At 39.0% G+C, this 20,238-nt stretch overlaps 1 protein-coding gene and 1 pseudogene across 1 annotated transcript in view; one reads left to right on the top strand and one right to left on the bottom strand.

Annotated features, from left to right (window-relative positions):
* LOC150039272 (uncharacterized) overlaps nucleotides 1–18,518 on the top strand; it is a 44,186-nt gene extending 25,668 nt beyond the window's left edge. Inside the window, exons 3-7 of the mRNA XM_090327848.1 lie at nucleotides 10,869–10,961; nucleotides 12,736–12,829; nucleotides 14,545–14,618; nucleotides 17,019–17,142; nucleotides 18,308–18,518. Coding sequence (XP_090183974.1) covers nucleotides 10,875–10,961; nucleotides 12,736–12,829; nucleotides 14,545–14,618; nucleotides 17,019–17,142; nucleotides 18,308–18,387 — 459 coding nt within the window. The 5' untranslated portion in view covers nucleotides 10,869–10,874 and the 3' untranslated portion in view covers nucleotides 18,388–18,518. The remainder of the gene's footprint in view (nucleotides 1–10,868; nucleotides 10,962–12,735; nucleotides 12,830–14,544; nucleotides 14,619–17,018; nucleotides 17,143–18,307) is intronic.
* On the bottom strand, nucleotides 7,039–8,928 carry LOC150039273 (E3 ubiquitin-protein ligase RNF139 pseudogene; annotated as a pseudogene).
* Nucleotides 18,519–20,238: the final 1,720 nt, after the last annotated feature.

Raw genomic sequence — 20,238 nt, 5'->3', positions numbered from 1 at the left:
GGACAGAAGGCCCTCTTCCAAGATAATGCTTTCTTCAGCTTTCTGCAATATGAGAAGCTAGATTGTCTTATCCTTTGCTGATGTGTCATGTGTCCCATGCTGGGAGAGTCACTACCCTGCCAGGTCCAAACACTGTAATTAGGCTCTGAATAGAAGTCACTTCATTAACTAGGTCTGTCACCATATTACCTTGTGATGAGGATGGGGTCTCTAGACTCACTTCCCGTGCAGCCAGGGCTAGAGCTGCAGTCTCTTACTTTCTACTGTCACATTCCTGTGTACATGCTCTCCCTTGTCCTGTCTGCTTTTCATAGGTCCTGGAGCCCTTGCTTTCCCCTTAGAACTTCTTTTTTTCATTATTTTGTCGGTAGTGAAGCTTACCCTGAGCTTTTCCACTCAAGGATATTCTTTAAGTCATAGCTTCCCTTCAGGCATTTTTGGTGATTAATTGGAGATCGAGTCTCACAGAGTTTCTTTCCCTGCCTGACTTGGAACTGTGATCCTCGTATGTCAGCCTCCTGGTAGTTTGGTTATAGCTATGAGGTGGTAGCACCTGGCCTTCTATTTTTAATTGTATCTCTGTATGATTACACACTGAACACTATTCTTTTACTTTTGACCCTTGAAAGTTCCAAAAGCAAATGCTGAAGTTGTTCCAGATGAAATCCTAGGATCTTTTTTGCCTTTGTAGGTTTCACACATGTATGAGGTTAGAGACAGCCTGCTTCCTCATTTATTAAGGTGGTCCTGATGTGGAGGCCATTTAAGATGACTTTTCAAAACACATATACATGCGAGAGAAACAAATCCACATTACATTTTCTGGATATTAAAAAGATAGCACATGATTCACAGGACTACAGTCATTTACCACAGTGAGACCAAAGGAGGACATTTTTAGGAGAGGAACATAAAGGGGCAATGCCTCTGTGCATCAGATCATATAAAATAATGCTTATCTAAATGAACTCCAGCATGTGGAAATGGGGATTCTTTTTCTTTCTTGTTGTTTTCTTTTCATCTTCTTTCTTTGTGTATATATGTCTTTACCAGGTTAAGGAGAAACAGAAATGGCCAGGCAAACAGTGAATAAATGTAACAGTGGTATGTTTAACTATAATGAAAATGAACTAAGAACTTGTGGATTGGGATGAAAAGGCAAGGGATAACATTGTCCAAAAAGAAATGTATTTAGTCCTTGACTGATATAACCATGGTCTCCTGTACATCACCTTTACAATAATAACATTTTGAAAAGATGGCATATAGAGCCTGGACTTTAGCTTAGTGGTAGAATGCTTGTCTAGCATGCACAAAGTCTAGGGTTCAATTCCTTGGTATCACTAAATAGAAGAAAACTTGAAGTGGTGTTGTGGCTGAAGTGGTACAGCTGTAGCCTTGAAAAAGTCCAAGGACAGTGCTCAGGCACTGAGTTCAAACCCCAGGACTGGCCAAATTAAAAAAACGTGGCATATGTCCCGATGCCAATGGCTCAGATCTTTAATTTTAGCCAATCAAGTTAGGAAAGTGTGCATCATTTTCAATTTTATTCGTGCATAACATTTTACTTTGTGATTGTGAGTCAGTCCCAGGGAAATTTGTTTATATGTACAAAATTATCTTGACTAGCTAGTCATTCCTGTGTATTTGGTTTTTTTCTTTTATTTATTTATTTTGCCAATCCTTGGCTTGATCTCAGGGCCTGAGCACTGTCCTTGGCTATAGCTCTTCTACCACTTGAGCCTCACCACCATTTCCAGCTTTTTTCTATGTACGTGATAGTGAGGAATTGAACCCCGGTTTCGTACATGCTAGGCCAGCACTCTACCACTAGGCCAAACTCCTGCCCCGACCTTGTGTATTTTTATATAGTTTCATTCATTAGTGTACTGAACATATTAATCCTTTGTTTTGACTTGTATTGCACCTAATTTTCTTTTGTCTCCCTTAGTTTACACATATTAAACTACTCCATGTGTTGGGTAATATTATTACAGACAAGGTTTTATTGGCTACAATACTTTGCGACGAAAGTGTTGGGACATAAGTCGGGAGCTGGGCCAGATGTCCATTAGCTCATTTCTGTGATCCTATCTACTCAAAAGACGGAAATCTAAGGACTAGAGTTCAAAGTTAGCCTAAGTAGGAAAGTTTATGGGTTTCCTTTCACCACTTAACTAAAACATGACTAGAGGCTGTGCTGTAGCTCATGAGGTAGAGCACTCACCTTGAGGAAAAAAGCTACATGACAGTGTTCAGGCTGTGAGTTGAAGCCCTGACAAAAATATACGAGTCTGAAACAAATTATTTAGCCCTTGCTGACCTTGAACTTCAGATTGTGCTACATCATCCTCTCCATGCTTTAAATTTTAGGCCTTTGCCATTATGTAGGGGAAAGTGTTCTACTTTTAGCTTTCCTGTTTCAAGACAATGTAATTATTGTCTCTGATACAAAGAAATGCAGTACATGTTTCCCGATAGATACCAGATTGCCAAAAATGTCTGATTGTAGACTTGCTCTTACTGTGTGCTATCTACTGTGTCCTGAATGAATTTATGTTTTATCCTAGTAAGGATTCATGTTCCCTTCTTTGATCTATTTTGCCAGTCACTTTGTAGAATATCATCTAGACAAATTCAAAGTTCTTTTGTTCTTCCTCTGTTACATCATATTTTCCCATTTAGCTCTTTCTTCCTTTCTCAGGTTTAAGGAGTGCTAGAATTGTGGGTTTGTGGGGAGTAAAAAGTAACAAAGTACTATGTGAGAAGTACCATGTAGAAAAGATGTCTGGTGAGTATTTAATAATTGACTATATAGACAACATTAGGACTATATCTATAATCCTAGCTACTCAGGAGGCTGAGATTGAGAGTATCACAGTCCAAGGCTAGAGCAAGCGAAGTGTAACCCTAATCACAATAATTAAAAGCAGGACATGATGACTCATGCCTGTCACCCCAATTCTGTGAGAACCATAAATATGGAGATAGAGGTCCCGGATGGCCTGGGATAAAGGAAGGCCTATTTAAACAATAACAGAAGCAAAAGTGGCTAGGGGTATGGATCAACTGCTTAAAAAATCACTCCCAAACCTTGGTTGGCAAGCACAAGCCTCTGAGTTCAAACCCCACTAAGGAAACTAAAGAGAGAGACAGACAGACAGACAGATAGACAGACACCAGGAAAAAGAAATTATCTGAATTATCCATAACAGTATTGGATCTTGTATTGGATTGGGAAGGACTTATCCATTTCTTTCTGAACAACATTCCATTCACTGGTTCTCTTTCACGTTTGAAAATGACACTCATTTGTCATTTAAAACTGATTTAATTCCTGATTTAAGCAATCATGGAAAAATAGACATGCGTGAAGAAATAGGAATTTTTATAAGCAATCTCTTCTGAAAGCAAAAATGGGAAAGGCAAAGGAGTGGAATTTGACATAGTCCACATCCTGCATAGATTATTTTCTTAGAACGAGCTTCAGGCTGCATGAGCACCTGACTGCAACAACTGCACAGGGTGTGGACCATGGAGTGGTCTTTTCTTCCACTAAATCATGTTTCAGGACCTCAGTTTCTTCCAACTGCAGGGGCAGCAATGAGAAAACCTCACAGGCCACTATTTGTTATTTTTCTATCCAAAAAAGTGTTCAGATAATTTAGTATTTTTTCCATTAGTTTTCCCCTCATTTTCCATGCTAGTGTCTGAAATGTTTTAAGAGTCATAGCTCTACTTCTGGCTTTTGGGTTTTGGTTTTTGGAGGGCTTTTTTTTTGGCTAATGATAATATTATTGAGTTTCCTGTCTGAGCTTGCTTCCAATCAGGGTCTTTAGTGCCCAATGTCCCAAGTATTAGGTTTGCAGATGTGAGACACTAGCAGACAGAAAATATTATTAACCTAATCTAAAATATATTCACAATAAATACAAGTTTTAGGTATGTAGGTATGGACATAGGTAGGTACTTACAGAAATAGATAAATAGATAGATCCTTCAATAACTCTTCACTGAAACACAGAAAAATACATTCTCATTTCTGTGGGGTATGAAAAAGAAAAATGGAGCTTGTATTTAGGTCACCAAGTTGGATTAGTAGGCATTCTGCTGTTGAGCCATACTTTAAGCCCTTTTTCTGCACTGATTATTTTCTTTGAAAGGTAATAAGATCAATATTAATTGATGCCTAACAGCTTGTTTTGAAGAGAACTCCAAAAATGATTTAAAAAATTATATGAAATTGGATACTGTAAGAAACTGGCATTGTTTTCTAATATTTCACATACATAGTTATTATTTTGATATTCACATTCAAATAGGACTAGACTTACAAAGTGTTATTTAGCTCTCTAAAATAAAAGGTACAGATTGTATCGTATTGTAAGTCATTAAAATGTGTGAGGATAAAAAGCCAGACCATGAACACATTTTATACAAGGGACTTGGCTCTGGGTGGGAAAATGGGGACCAAGACATGAGAAAGGGTATTAATGTATGTGAAGTAATGAACTGTCTCTCTGGCAAATATAATGTAACCCTTCTATTAATTACAATAAAAATATGAAAAAAACAAGGGACTTGGCTCTACATAGTTCAATTTAGCTGTCCTTTCAGCCAAAGTCTGGAAAAAATGCTTAAAATATCATAGAAAAATTATTCAATCTACATTAATGAAAATAATGATGCTTTTTAAGATTAAATACAACTCAACAGAATGTCTATATGAGAGCAGAAATGGAATTAACAAGTACATGTCTGATGCCAGAATTATCTGTATTTTATTTTCTTTACAGAGTAGACAGACAAATGAAAATATCAGAGGGAACTTCCAAGAGAACATCATGAACGTCAGGCAAATTTTCTAATAAAGACACTTTTGAGGGCCGGGAGATCTACCTAGAAGTAGAGTGCTTGCCTCACATGCATAAAGTCCTGGGTTCGATTCCCTGGTACCACATACAGAGAAAAGCTGGAACTGATGCTGTGGTTCAAGTGGTAGATGCTAGCTTTGAGAAAGCTCAATGATAGTGCTCAGGCCCTGAGTTCAAGCCACAGGACTGGCCATAAATAAATAAAGAAAAAAAGAAACTTTTGAAGTTCTAGATTTTTGCAGAAAAAATATACATGAAAATGTAATATATTGCATATATTGTTGTATCATTCAGTGAAACATCAATTGTATTTCACACTTGTATTTTCTAATGCTATATGTACCTAATTGTACCAGTTATTTTAAGACAGGGTTTTGGTTTTTGCCCAGGGTGTATCTGGACAGTGACTCTCCTATTTCATATTCTGCCATTGGCCACAGATGAAAGGAGCATGACACCATGGCTGGCTTTCTCTGTTAAGATGGAGCCTCAGTAACTTTTATGGCATATAGTCTGCAATCATCATCCTCTCAATCTCAATTTCCCACAGAGCTGAGATGGCAGGCATGAGCTACTGCGCTAAACTTTAATGTTTTTCTCTTATACTTCATAAAAGTGAGAACAAACTTCTGGTGTCTAGTTCATTCATGATCCAGTGGTGAAGCTAACAGTTACTGATGCTTATAGTTGAGTGACCTGATGCAAAGACAAACCTTCTGTATCTCAGATACAAAAGAAGCATCCATGACTCTTACAGTAATAACTCAGTACTTGATAGTCATACCGGGTCACATTTTCTTCCCTTTTACTTTTTACCTCGTTTTCTGCTAGGAACTTGGATTCCTCCCTCTGGTTTTTAAGTTTTGTTTTCATTTCTGCTGCATATAGTATTTTTATTTACTTCAGGAAATTCATTAAGTGGTCAGGTACTGGTGCTCAGGGCCTGTAATCTTAGCTACTCAGGAGGCTGACTTCTGTGTATCATGCATGGAAGTCAGCCCAGGCAGGAATGCCCATCATTCTCTTCAATTATTCAGAAAAAAAAGCTGGAAATGGAGGTGTGCTTCAGTTAGTGTGCCAGCCTTGAGCAAAAATAGGCAAGCAAGTGAGAAAAGCCCTGAGTTCAACTGCCAGCACAGCTAGCCCCCAATATATGTCATGAATAGAAATCCAGAGGTAGCCCAGTGGTAAGCAAGTAAAAGGCCTTGCTTTGATTCCTGGGATGAAACACACACACACACACACACACACACACACACACACACACACACACACACACACACACACCACTTGAATGGCCCTTAGTTACCATTAGTTCATCTTTGGCTACTGATGCGCTGTAAAATGTAATGACTGAATTTCAGTTATTCCCTTCATATAGAAATTCTTTGATAAAACTATCTTTGTCTTCATATTCTGCTTTTAGAGTGTGTAAAATAGTATGGGTACAGCTTGTAACACCTCAGGCCTCTTTATAATTTACATGTTATTTACACTCCCTTAGGTGGCCATATTTAATGGTTTAAATAAAATGTAAGAAGTACATTTGGACAACTTACAGTAGGGTATTTTTTTTGTGGGTCATGGGGCTTGGACTCAGCCTGGGCACTATCCCTAAGTTCTTCAGCTCAAGGCTACCACCCTACTGCTGGGCCTGGACATAGTCCCTGAGCTCTTCAGTTCAAGGCTAATGCCCTACCCAGCTTAGTAGTGCCTTTTTTTTTACATATGATCATAATTTACACTTTGTAAATTGTGAGAAACTTTACACATATGAGCAGATAGTATTATACTTTATATTGCAGTATGAGAACATCACCAGGTAACAGTAGTAGCTCACACCTGTAATTCTAACTACTTAGGAGGCTGAGATATGAGGATTGTGGTTCAAAGCCAGCCTGGGCAATAAAATCAACATGACATCTTTTTTTGTCATAAAAACGTGAAAACATTTTATTATATGTACAATAATGTACACAAATTTAAATAGGTACCAAAGAGACCAGAAGTAATTAAAGAGGTATATTTACAGTAGCACATCACAGTAAACAGAAAACCATTCACAGATTCAACATTGATACTGTTTTTTTGTGCTTGGTTACACACCGAAGTGAAGCATATTACTTCATTTTGGATGAACTGAATTTTAAACGAATACCTCAATGATTAGTAAATGCTATTTTAATCAGTGTCATCATTAACAAGTTCTTCAGCTGCTGCGCCTGTGGGCCGAATCCCTCCATTTCTTTCTCTTTGAACATCATCATCATCATCATCAACATTGTCATTATCATCATCATCATCATCATCACAATCAGTACTGTCATCTTCATTTAATTCTCTGTCAGATTCAGCAGATTCTTCTCTTATAGCTTCCTCTGGATTTTGATTTTCATTGGGTGCAATAAATCCATTGTTGTTAGACACATTTGAATCATCCTTGATATCATCTTCAATGTATACTTTTTGATGGCACATTGGACAAGTATCTTGAATGTACAGCCACTTCGAAGGCAAAGTGCATGGAAATAATGATTACAAGGTGTAACACGAGCAGATGTTGTAAACTCATGGTAGCAGATTGCACATACATCACCTGTTTCTTGCAAGCGGCTCCCTTTTACTTCAAGAAGTGAATTGATTTTCTTAACGGCAGTTCTACGGTTCATGAATGTCTTCCAACCCTTTTTTGCTTGTAAGTAGATGTTAAAATAAGCATGTAGGCACATCATACAAGCCCGAATTTTACTTCCTGACTCAAACATCATAGTATAAGCCCCATTTTCAAACATCACTACTCCAAATATAAATTCAATAATATTGCCTATTGAATGAATGTAGTAGACATAATCATCAAGCTTTTCCCAGAGGACATTATAGTAGCCATCAATCATGAATAATGTATAAACAGTGAGAGAAACAATTACTTTTAAGCAGAGTTCCACGCAAAGGCTGTTACTGCAAACAACCATATATTTAGTGCATAGTGATGCCAGAGAACATAACTGAGTAAAACAGGAAGGACAACCAGGCAAGCAGAGACAAACAGCATGGGAAAATGTCTATGAAAAGATGACACATGGGAGGCACTGAGAGACATTAATACAGGATCTGTCATTCCATGGATGAAATGCAGGACTGCAGTTAATAAAAGGCACATGTTTCTACTTAAGCGAATAAGTCTCTCTTCTGGCCTTAACCCACTTAAACCAGTCTGAAGAGCCAAAATAAAAAATAAAACAGGTGCTACAAAGCCAAGCCGCCTGTCATCTTCTTCAGTTGATCCAATAAAGGCCAATATTCCAAGGCCCAAGTAATGGGCTACTGAAGAAATTACAGCACTCATGCCCAGTACAGTTAGGGTAGAATCACATCCACTAATTATAAGGTTACAAATGAGGTCCCAGAAATCATCCCAAGAAATAAAATAGGACTCAGTTTCATTTGCCATCCTTAAAATATATATTAACACTGTAGCCTGGGCTGTAACTCTTGTTAGCCAGAAGACGCGAAGTATATCTGGGAAACGAATCCTCTTCCATGTGTCTTCCATCAATAACTGTAATCCATAAATTCGATACATGTGCCTCACTAAAAGATAAACATATCGTGTAGAATAATAAGAATAGATGGACTGAATCTGGAGTGGTGTGATGTATCCAATTCCAGATGTGAGCTGTAGAACAATGAGTGCCGCCCGCAGTGAGGGCCCTTTCCGAGAAAGCAGCTCAACCCTGAAAGCTGATGTGTTGTAGGCACCATTGAAGTCAGTGTGCGAAGCAGCATAATAATTCACCAGCACTGAAGTTGTGGCTAACAGAAAGGCTGAGCTGTACACGTAAAACTTGAAAAGTGATCGTTGTGACAAGATCGGAACAATACTGGATACAAATATCCCGAGGAGCCGGAGGAGGACCTGGAGCGCCATACAGAACCGGCTCTAGCTGGAATCACAGTAGGAGTTGAAGATGGCGTCGATGATGTCAAGGCAGGGCACCTGGAGCGCCACCTCAAGCGCTGTCCACATCTGCTGATGGGCCATCCTCCCCTGCTGCTGTGGGGCCCCTCCGCCACTGCCACACCAGGGGCACGCGGGGCAGGGCCAGGGCCTGCGGCCAGGAGGGGCAGGGGCTTGGGCCGACGCCCTCCTCTCCTCTCCAGCAGCCCACCCCGCCGCCCGCTGGCTTCATGGCTTGAAGCCAGCTTAAGCAGAAGTCCAGAGTTAGCCAGTAAAAATTCAGTAGTGGAGAAGAGTGGTTCAGCCTTAAGTGGGACAGTCTAGGGGTAGCCTCCAGGGCCTAAGCTCAAGTTTCCATGCCAGCACCTTCCCTGCCAAAAATCCACCCTAAAACAATTTGTATGTTGTCTAGTTACTGTATGGATTTCAAACTCATGATCCTTCTGCCTCCAGACTAGCTGAGATTAAAAGCATGTGACAGTATACCCAACTTCTCCTTCTTGTCTTCCTCCTTCCTTCCCTTCCTCCTTCTTTCCTTGCTTCCCTCCTTCCCTCTTCCTTTCCCCTCCCTCTTCCCTGTCTCTCTTGTTCATCATATGAATGAAACAATCTGGCATGATGCTCTGTTTCATAGAAAAGTTCTTTCATTCTGAGATACTTATTACATAAACCCTCTGCATTCTTTTTGTATTTTGGAGTATTATTTCATCACATTTTATTTATTCATTCTATTCATGGACACTGGGAATGTTTGTATTTTTGGCTGTGATGAATGCAACTGTTATGGATATTCCCTCTTTTTTTTCTGTTTTGTTTTGCTTTTGTTATGACTAGTGAGGTTTGAATTCAGAGTCTTGTGCTTGCCAGACAAGGTTTGGGGTTGATTTTTTGTTTTTGTTGTTGTTGTTTGGTACATAGTGGGGCTTGAACTCTGGGCCTGGGCACTGTGTCTGAGCTCTTCAGCTCAAGCCTAGAGCTCCATCACTTAAGCCATAGGGCCGCTGCCAATTTTCTGGTACTTAATTGGGGCTAAGAATCTCATGGACTTTTCAAAGCCCTGGCTGGCTTTGAACTGAGATCCTCAGATCTCAGCCTTCAGAGTAGCTAGGATAACAGGTGTGAGCCACAGGCGCCCAGTTGATATTGATTTTTTTAACCAGTAGAGCCATACCTCTGGCTAGTTTTGCTTTTGTTATTGTTTAAATAGGCCTTCCTTTATCCCAGGCCATTGTGGACTACTATCCCCCTATTTATGCTTCTCACAGAACTGGGATGACAGGCATGAGTCACTATGTCTAGCTTTTAATTATTGAGATGAGGGTTTGTGAACACTTCACTTTGTCTGGCCCTGGACAATGATACTCGCAATCTCAGCCTCCTGAGTAGCTAGAATTAGAGGTTTGAGCTACTGAGCCTGGCCAACACATTCCATTAGTAGTAGTCTTGTTTAGATATGTTATCATTTTTCCCAAGGAAATACTCTAGAATCTAATCTCTGGCTCATAAAACATACATGTTGATGTATTGAAATTGATAGATTTTTTCCCCAAATCATATTATTAGACACTCCTTCCCAAAATGTATGAATATGCCACTTGCACTGGCTGATTTTTTGTGTTTTTGGCTTTTTAAGTTTTATCTCTCATGCTAGAAGTATAGTGGTTTTTGCCTTGCATTTTAACTGATGCTGTGTTAATACTGAGCTTCATAGAAGTCAAGGTAATCAAATGAAGGGTATATATGTATGGTATGAGTATGAATAGGAAGTGAAGCTAATGTGTTAGTAGTTTGGGGAATTTGACAAAATCTGAAGCCAAAAATATGAAACACTTGGCTGGGAATAGGAAAATTGTCTGTCCAAAAGTTGTAAACTATATGGTATTTGAAGTCAAGATTACTTAAGTGTAGCTTACTAGTGTATACAGTATGTATGAAGCCTTTGGCTTCAATTGCCAACATCAAATAAAAGACAAAAGGAGGAAAAAAATAATAACGTTTTATGCCAATAACATGTTTACGCTGCCATTTGTTCACAGGTGCAGATGGTGCAAACTGTGCCCTTGGCACCAGAGACTGGTGATGACAATAGCTGTTCTATTAAAGGAAACAACCCGAACTATGACACTGAGGTAAAAAATTCAGTCCAGTTTTTGTTGTTGTTGTTGTTGTTGTTGTTGTTGTGAGTCACCAGGCTTGTACTAGGCCTGGGCACTGTCCCTGAACTCTTTGGCTCAAGGCTACCACCCTACCCTTGAGCCAAGCCCCACTTCCGGTTCTCTAGAGGTTAGAGATAAGAGTCTCAGGTCCTTTTGTGCCTGGGCTGGCTTTGAACTGTGATTCTCAGATCTCAGCCTCCTAATTAGCTAGGATTATAGGTGTGAGCCACTGTGCCCAGCAAGTCCAGTTTTGTTTTTTTTTAATATTGATCTTTTACACAGTGGCAAGGCATATGCATATGCACATATTCCTTTTTTGTGGGTCATGGGTTCCTCAGTTCTTCAGCTGTGTCCCTTTGAGCCACAGAACCACTCCTAGTTTTCTGGTAGTTAATTGGAGATAAGAATCTCATGGGGGACCGGGAGTTTGGCCTAGTGGTTAAAGTGTTTGCCTAGCATGCATGAAGACCCGGGTTCAATTCCTCGGTACCACATACATAGGAAAAAGCTGGAAGTGGTGCTGAGGCTCAAGTGGTAGAGCTCTAGCCTTGAGAAAGTCCAAGGACAGTGCTCAAGCCCTTAGCTCAAGCCCAGGACTGGCAAAAAAAAAAAAAAAGAATCTCATGGACTTTTTTGGTGGGCTGGCTTTGAACCACAATCCTAGCTCTCAGCCAGTACCCAGCAACATAAAGATTTTGAGCCAGGCACCAGAAACTCATGCCTGTGTTCCTAGCTACTGCAGAGGCTGAGATCTGAGGATCACAGTTTGAAGCCAGTAGTGGCAGCAAAGGGTCAGAAGTGGAGCTAATAGTCAAGTGGTAGGATGTTAGCCTAGACTGGAAAAGGGGAATGCATAACATTTAGACTCTACATTCAAGCCCCAGTACTGTGAAAAAAAAGCCAATCTTGTATTTCAAGTTATCTGCTTTTTGGACTTTAGTAACTAAGCTGATTTAAACATCTAGAAAAGTTCTATTAGTGAAGAAACTAATTCTCGGCAATAATACTAATTGCATCCAAAGGAAAAATCATGAGAAAATATATGTTTATTTATTATGAATTAGATACTTTCATTCTTTGCCTATAGTCATTGGAATGTCTTAAGTTAAAAGACTGAGATTAGCCAAAGACACCTAAGGCTAGTGTTGTAGACTCTGGGTTAGAAATGCCAAGTACTTATTTTTCCTTTTGATTATTACACAAGCATTTTATTAAAATCTTAGAAGAGATTAATAGAAATGAATATAAAGGAAAAAAATCTAAAGTCATACAAATTGTCACCATCCAAACAATTAGGCACTAACACATATCCTTCTTTAACCATATGGTTTCCTGATGCCTTTGAATTTTAATATGTTCAGCTGATTCCTTCCTATATACAAATACATATGATTTATACTCATTATCTATCTATCTATCATCTATCTATTATCTGGACTCTTTCTTTGCTTTTTTTCTCAATGACTCACTTTTTTATCAATGAAATAAGCATCCTAAGTATGATTCTGTATACAGGAAAATATGTCTGGACATGTTTGGATTACTGGTCAGTGCCCTCCACATCCTAAAAAGATATACTGGATATAGAGGGCATATATGAGCCCCTGTATTCATGTGCTTTTGTTTCACATATATACTTCTCACATTTTCCCGTTCCACTCTTTCTAAAAGAAGTTGTTCAAGCATCTCATCAGAATGTGATTCCCACATCTTCCCACAGCTTATTGTTCATCCCATTATTCTTCAGACTCCTTGCTTTGTTCTTTTAAAGAAGGGTGCTGCTCAATCCTCTGAGGCTGCAGATCTAACAACACAAAGTCCAGTAAAGGCACGAGTACTAAGTAAGAAGTCCTATTTAATTCTAAAAATTTATTTGACAAATTTTCTTTGTAACATATTGGCTGCCATGTTTCATAATCAATAAAAATGATAGCTAACAAGGAACAATTACAATTGCATACTTCATTTTTTTTTTGCCCATATTGGGACTTGAGCTCAGGGCCTGAGCGCTGTCATTGGGCTTTGTCAAGGCTAGAGCTCTACTATTTGAGTCACAGCACCACTTCTGGATTTTCCTATGTATGTGGCAACAAGGAATCAAACCTGGGTCTTTGTGCATGCTAGGCAAGCACTCTACCACTAGGTCAAACTCCTGGTCTCCCTTTTTCCTTATAGGCCAAAAGTCACTTTGTAAATTGACCAATTTTTTATCATCAAGTTCTTTGAATAGGTTCATTAGAGTATGCCACAGAATTGGATTCCATAATGAGTTTCAATTTAATGTGTTCTGATACAATAGGAATGTCATGGGATCACTTACAGGGGAGAAGAAGTGATAAGCTCACTTAGACAAGAGACTAGATTTAGGAAAATAAGGTATGGATATAGAAATGGCAATGAGCAGATGAAGAACTTTGTTGGAAAAGGAAAGACACAGTGGACAATTATGAGAAAATATCAATTCACTTTCTAGAACAGCATCTTTTTTAAGAAATATAATAAATCACTCTCTCAGAAATTATGCTTAAAGTTGTGAGAGCTATTATTAATGGAGAGTCTGATCTGAAACACAATCCTAAAGGTGCATGGTCACAAGGCCGTTCCTCCCTGGTCTTGTCAGAGAAAGTGACACAGTAGGAACCACCTTGCCACTAGGGAAGTGAAAACCATCTAAGGAAATATTGTTCATTCTGAAAGTTTTAGATGCAGTGCAAATTTGATAAAGAAGTAAACTTCACTTCAAAGAATGCCCGATCTGGGCAAGTAGGGAAAAAAGGCATCTTTAATGAATGTTACAAATAGTAGATTAAGTCACAAAAGAGGAAAACTGATTGCCAAATAAGAGAAGAAATAGTTCTTGAAAACACTTGCTGTTGAGGTGAAAACAATTGGAATGAGCTGCTGATAGGTTACTTAAATGAGGCAGATAAGAATAGGGTGATTGTGATTCTTAATGTACAGTTATTTCTTTTTTCTTTTTCCCCTTCTGGTTAATCTCATGTAGTTACTGTATCTGGCTTTGTTACCTGGTATTTTATATATACATTTATTTGTATATTTGCAACTAGAGAAGAGGGGAACAAGATGATTGGGAGGGGTGGGTGGTGAGAAACGGGACAAACATGAGAAGGGTTATCAATGTGCTAGAAGTAATGTACCCACTACCTGACAAGTGTAACTATAATCCCCTATACATTATCCTGACAATAAAATAAAAATAAAAATAAAAGAATATGCACTTTGAATTTGCTCTTTTTTATTATTTTTTTTACATTTTATTTTTAGCCTCTTGTGTTGGTTCACTTATATCAAATAAATTAATCACAGAAATGTTTCCATGTCTTCCTCTCAGATGATATTCAGTATATATTCAATTGATGAAAATCTGGGTCATTAAAGTAATTCCTGAAGGGAGAAATAAAAGTATTTTGCTCAGGGTTACTTTGAACACTTGAGGATAAACTTTTGTTATGTCTAATTTAAGAATAGACTTCTTTCTTTTACTATCATTTATCTGACTTCAGTAGATGACTGGTGAAAAATATGATTTTCTCAGCAGGCCATGACTCTCAGTCTATTGCAGCAGAAGAGCAAGAGAGTTGTGAGGGCAGGGAGCATAAACAGCCTTTGGTATGTTCATCATTTACATTCTATCTTCTCCTGCAAATGTATTTTATTTATTCAATAATATAACCAAAGGAATTTATTTACCTCACAGACTACTCTAAACAATCAATAGTTCAAAATAACAAGTGCACTATAGTTATTTTACTAAGTATGAATATTGAGACATTATTGCAACTGAAGGAGATGACTAATAAGGAAGGGTTTATAATATTACAACACAAACAAATTTTTTTTTGCCAGTCCTGGGCTTGAGCTCAGGGCTTGAGCACTGTCCTTGGACTTTCTCAAGGCTAACGCTCTACCACTTTAGCCTCAGCACCACTTCTGGCCTTTTTTCTATGTATGTGGTACCAAGGAATGGAACCCGGGTCTTTGTGCATGCTAGGCAAGCACTCTACCACTAGGACAAACTCCCGGCCCAGAATTTTTTATTTTAATGAATGGAATCAGAAAATACAACTAAAAATTTATAGATGGATTTAATGATAACTTAGCATATGTTGATATTGGGTAATCTGCCGTGGTTATACACATATGAATGACGTAGAGATTACCAAGTTGAAGAAAACCATTAGCCAATGCATCCTACAGGAACGTAGGGCTTGGTTTTTTTATAGCACATTAAAAATTGTTATGTGTTAGACACTGAATCCATTTCCCTTTCTGAATAATTACCTTTGGAGAGATAGTCAGGAAACAAACAGGATGAATATTTACATGAGAGAAAAGGAATCTGTCAGCAAAGAATTTTCATCTCTAGAATCCCTTCCAGTGAAGATGTTAAAAAGGATTTCATTTTTCTTGCTTGCGGAAATGGAAGCCATTAGGAAGAAAATTCTATATTCAGACAATTGGTTCCCTAATATGACATTGTATCAGACAAATGAATATCTAGGATACATTATCCAGGGAGACAGAGCAGAGAATGCCTAGGTTCATCATTTTATCCTTACAGTCATAGATTGAGCAGTTGATAGTAAGATACTCATTATCCTGGCATCTACATTGTTACAATGAATAAGAAAGGAATGATGGCAGAAAGACAAGACACATTTTTCACATTTAAGAAATAGCTTCTTACCAGATACAGAGGCTGGGAATTGGAAGGTCCAGGTTCAAAGCCAACCCCCACAACAGTCTGGGAGACTCCTGGTCAACAATAAGTAGCCAAAAAGGAGGCAGGCAGTGTACCTCATGGGGTAGAGTCCCGAAGTGGTCTAGAAAGCTGAACAAGAGTAAGAGGGGCCCTCAGTGTAAAGGTTGGAACCAGCTGAATCTGAAAACCAAAGAAACAAAAACTGTCCTATTGCTTTCATTCTTAAAACTTATTATAATTTTTCCTCATAGGGAAGAGTTGTATATTGTGATAAAACTTTCAGTATTTAAATCTAATGTAAAGAACAAAATTTCCATGGAGCTCTCTGTGATTTACTGCTTTCTTCTCACTGAAAGCTTTTCCTTAATATATAGGTTCTGTACTTCTGTCTTTGTGTATCTAGGACAATACTCTTCTTTTTTCTTTTGATGTTAATCCTGAGTTGTGATCTCAGGGCCCCTGCCCTGAGGGTATTTTTTTTGCTCCAGACTAGCAGTCTCCCACTTGAGCCAGGCTCTATTTCTGGATTTTTAGTGGTTCATTGGAGAAAGAGTCTCACAGACTTTGCTGCCTAAGCTGTTTCAAACTGTGATTCTTTGACCTCAGCCTCCTGAGTAGTTAGGATTACAGTTGTGAGCCATTAGAGCCCAGCTGACATTACCTTTTCTTTTGCATAATTCAGTATTAGGATCTCTCTTTATTATACAAATATCATCTTTTGAGATGTAAGCTATTCTCCTGGAAAGTGTTTGTATATTTAATTCTATCCCACTGAAAATAGTAGTACTTTTAAAATTATGTATTTGATACCCTATCCTCCAAAGCTCATGGGATATTCACGGTGGCTGTCTATGTTCTTGAGTTAGTTGCTTGCTGAAATACTCCCACCAGCCATAGTTCTGTGCATCTGCTGGGTTTTTCTATAGTCACACGCTTGAATGACATGATCAATGACCTGACGACAACCACAGCAGCAACAACAGTTGTTTCACATGCAAATCAGAAAGAAATAGGCACTGCAAATAACAGGGTCCTTTTTAATGAACGGTAGCATTTACCCTTAATATTGAAAAAGTAATTAAATAATAGCTAGTATTCATACTTAAAATATATCTTTTTATCTTTATCTTATATATTTGATTCTTGATTTTTCCTCTAACCTTACATGAAATGAGTTCATTTCAGAAGGATCTTTAGTGCAAATATAAAAAGATGAATAATTACCATATTTGTATATTCGATATATGGCATTAGAAGTATTTTCAGAAACACATACACATTTTGAAATACTGTTACTTACTTTATAGACCACAGACCAAATCAATGGAACAGGTGGCACTAATGTCTTCTCTAAGTCGTCTGAATCAGTCCCAGAAGAGTCTACATTGCCTCATTATGAGCAAAGTAAACAACACAGAATGGAAGGTGAAGGTAAGGCCACTGAATACCTGTAAGGTCCTTTTTTAACCAGTCCTGGGACTTGAACCCCAGCTTGGGTACTGTCTCTGAGCTTCTTTTGCTCAAGGCTAGGACTCTACTACTTGAGCCCCAGCCCCATTACTCTTTTTCTGAGATGAGACCATTATGGAACTTCCTGCCTTGACTGGCCTTTAACCCAAATCCTCAGAACTCAGATAGCTTAGAATACAGTTGTTGTGAGTCATCGGCACCTGGCTTCTAAGGTCTTTTAGATTACTTACACTAGCGCTGCTTATCACTGTTATACAATACCAATGTGTTATTATTGCATTAGTGTCACAAATATGCCTCAGGTTAAAGTAGAATGAGGGCTACACACTTTGCCATGGAGAGATGATTCCCACTGCATCGCTCTCAGTGGAAAATCCCTCCTGTGTCTTTTCACTGTGCTTCTCCTCTATGCTCTCCCATTCTCACGGAGGGTCACACCTACAATACTACAGGAACTTTAGGTACCTTTCACTTTCACCCCAACTTAGGAGACCCTAGTCAGCTCTGTAAATGCTAATCCCATATTTAGTGCCTACCAGATCTTTTCAAGCCTTGGTTCAAAAGCCAGCTACTGTTTCTCATTGCTACAGATTTCTCTAGATTTCTCATGTACCTTCCCATATCCATACAGGGGTATTCTTGCAGTAGAGCATTTAGTTTTCTTTTGATTTTTTAGGTGTTACTGATGCCTGATGAACTACACATGATATGAAATTTACAGTTTATTTTTTCACTAATGTATTCCATATATGTTTATTCATGGCCACTAAAGGAGCGAATAAACATCACTCACAAAATCTCTTCATGCTCCTTTTGTGACTTTATTGGGAGCTTTCCAAAAGCCAGGCAGGGTGACATGTATTTGTTTTGTTTTGTTTTTTGGCCAGTCCTGGGCTTGAGCTCAGGGCCTGAGCACTGTCCTTGGACTTTCTCAAGGCTAGAGCTCTACCACTTGAGCCTCAGCACCACTTCCAGCTTTTTTCTATGTATGTGGTACCGAGGAATTGAACCTGGGTCTTCATGCATGCAAGGCAAGCACTCTACCACTAGGCCAAACTCCTGGCCCCGTCAACATGTATTTGTAATCCCAGTGCATCTCTGGCTAAGACTGGATTTAAAGTTTCAGACCAGCTGGAACTACATAGTGAGGCCCTGTGTCAAAACAAGTGGGGAGGAGGTGAGTGGCAGAAAGGAAAGATAAAGTAAGGAAATTTCCAAAAGTTATGTAAATTCTCATTGCCATTAGCTATTAACATCAACATTACTGGTTTCCTTTTCTCTGTTTTTACAAGTACACTGTAATGTGACATTGGTTGTGAGTTTTAGCATTTTAGCTGGTCCCTGCCCTGCTGCATATCCAAGTCCTTTCATTGCATCACAGACGCATGCTGATGGATGCTTCCTGCCAGGGCCAATTCTATTTGTGTATCATCTCTGGTGAATTGTCTTTCCACAGCTCATCCTGAAGAGTTCAGATCACCGTTACTCTAACAGCTTTCATTTTCGAGAGGATACATTTTTGGCTTTATTTTTTAAGCTCTTAATATGATCACTGTGTGTGTGTGTGTGTGTGTGTGTGTGTGTGTGTGTACACGTGTGTACGCACAAGTGCAGAAAGTCTGGAAGTCTGAGGCTCAAATGCTTGGCATTTTGCTTTTGGTTGGTTCTGTACCACTTGAGTCTAGGCTCAACCCTCTGGGGGTTTGCTAACTAACTGAAGATAAGGGCCTCCTGTATTTATTTACTTGCCCACCCTGATCCTGTGAGCCTCCTGAGTATCTAGGATTATAGGGTTGAGCTTCAGCATCCAGATCTATCAGCATATGATTTCTTTCTTTTATTAAGTTCTCCCAAGTGCAGAATAAAATGTATCAGTTGGGACTACTGAGAAAACTACAGAGTAATCACGGTGGTTAATACATGATAAGTTATGCTCATCAACCTTCTGTATGATTTCTGTAATGTACAACTTGATTTCTTGAGCCCTATTTTTGGAAGCAAGTCACTTTCAGATAAAGTCCTCTTCCTCCTTTCCTCCTCCTCCCTGCCCTTTTCCTTCTGCTTCTCCTCCTCTTTAAATTATCTTTAAGGGGGTCTCAATTGAACATGTCAGGTTGTGAGTACAGTAAATCTTCCATCATTCTCCCCATCTCTCCAAGCCTCTGCCATCCCCTCAATTTTTCTAGTTCGTTATTCACATATGCATATTGAATAGTGCACCTATATTTGTCCTTTCTTCCTTTCTCTATTTGTCTGCCTCTCCTTCCCTTGACCTTACTACCTTATCCTGACTCCACGAGTTCCGGCTGGCTTGCTTGCTTGCTTGCTTTCTTTCTTTCTTTCTTTCTTTCTTTCTTTCTTTCTTTCTTTCTTTCTTCTTTCTTTCTCTCTCTCTCTCGCTCTCTTTCTCTCTCTCTTTCTTTCTTTCTTTCTTTTCTTCCTTTCTCTCTTTCTCTCTCTCTCTCTTTCTTTCTCTCTCTCTCTCTCTTTCTTTCTTTCTTTCTTTCTTTCTCCTTTCCCTCTTTCTCTCTTCCATCTTTTCTTTTTTGGTACTGGGAATCAAACCCAGGATACTGCACTTGCTGGGCAAATGCTTTGGCACTGAGCTACATCCCAGCCCAAATTCCAGCTTTCTGGTATCCATTTTGTTAAACTGTAAGACAGTGGTGGAAGGGGGTTACACCATTGAAATTCTCTGCTGCATATTCCATGCTTTAGTTAATATGATGGTGGATATGTGCATAGGACATTGTATATGCTTATGTGTTCTTGCCTCTGTCTCTTTTCCAAGGTTTGAGATGGCCCCTGGGGATAAAGCCAGGTCCCCTGAGGACAATTGCCTAATGACAACTTGCTTGTGTTTGGCAGACTGTGTGTTATCTTGTTTAATCGTTTTTTTTTGCTCAGTCCATAATTATTGACTTCCTGGTATCTGCTGGTCATGGGCTATGGCAGTAGAATATATGACAAAGGACGAAGGGAGACCCAGCATGGTCCTTTCCTATGAAGAGCCTAATCATCATTATAGCAGGTACAGGGTCACTGTGTGTGCTCTGT

This window comes from Megascapheus bottae, unplaced genomic scaffold (assembly GCF_031878675.1).
Source record: "Megascapheus bottae isolate mThoBot1 unplaced genomic scaffold, mThoBot2.hap1 HAP1_SCAFFOLD_40, whole genome shotgun sequence".
NCBI lineage: Eukaryota > Metazoa > Chordata > Mammalia > Rodentia > Geomyidae > Megascapheus > Megascapheus bottae.
The sequence above is the reverse complement of the archived record's forward strand: the minus strand, read 5'-3'. Positions and strand labels throughout refer to the sequence as shown.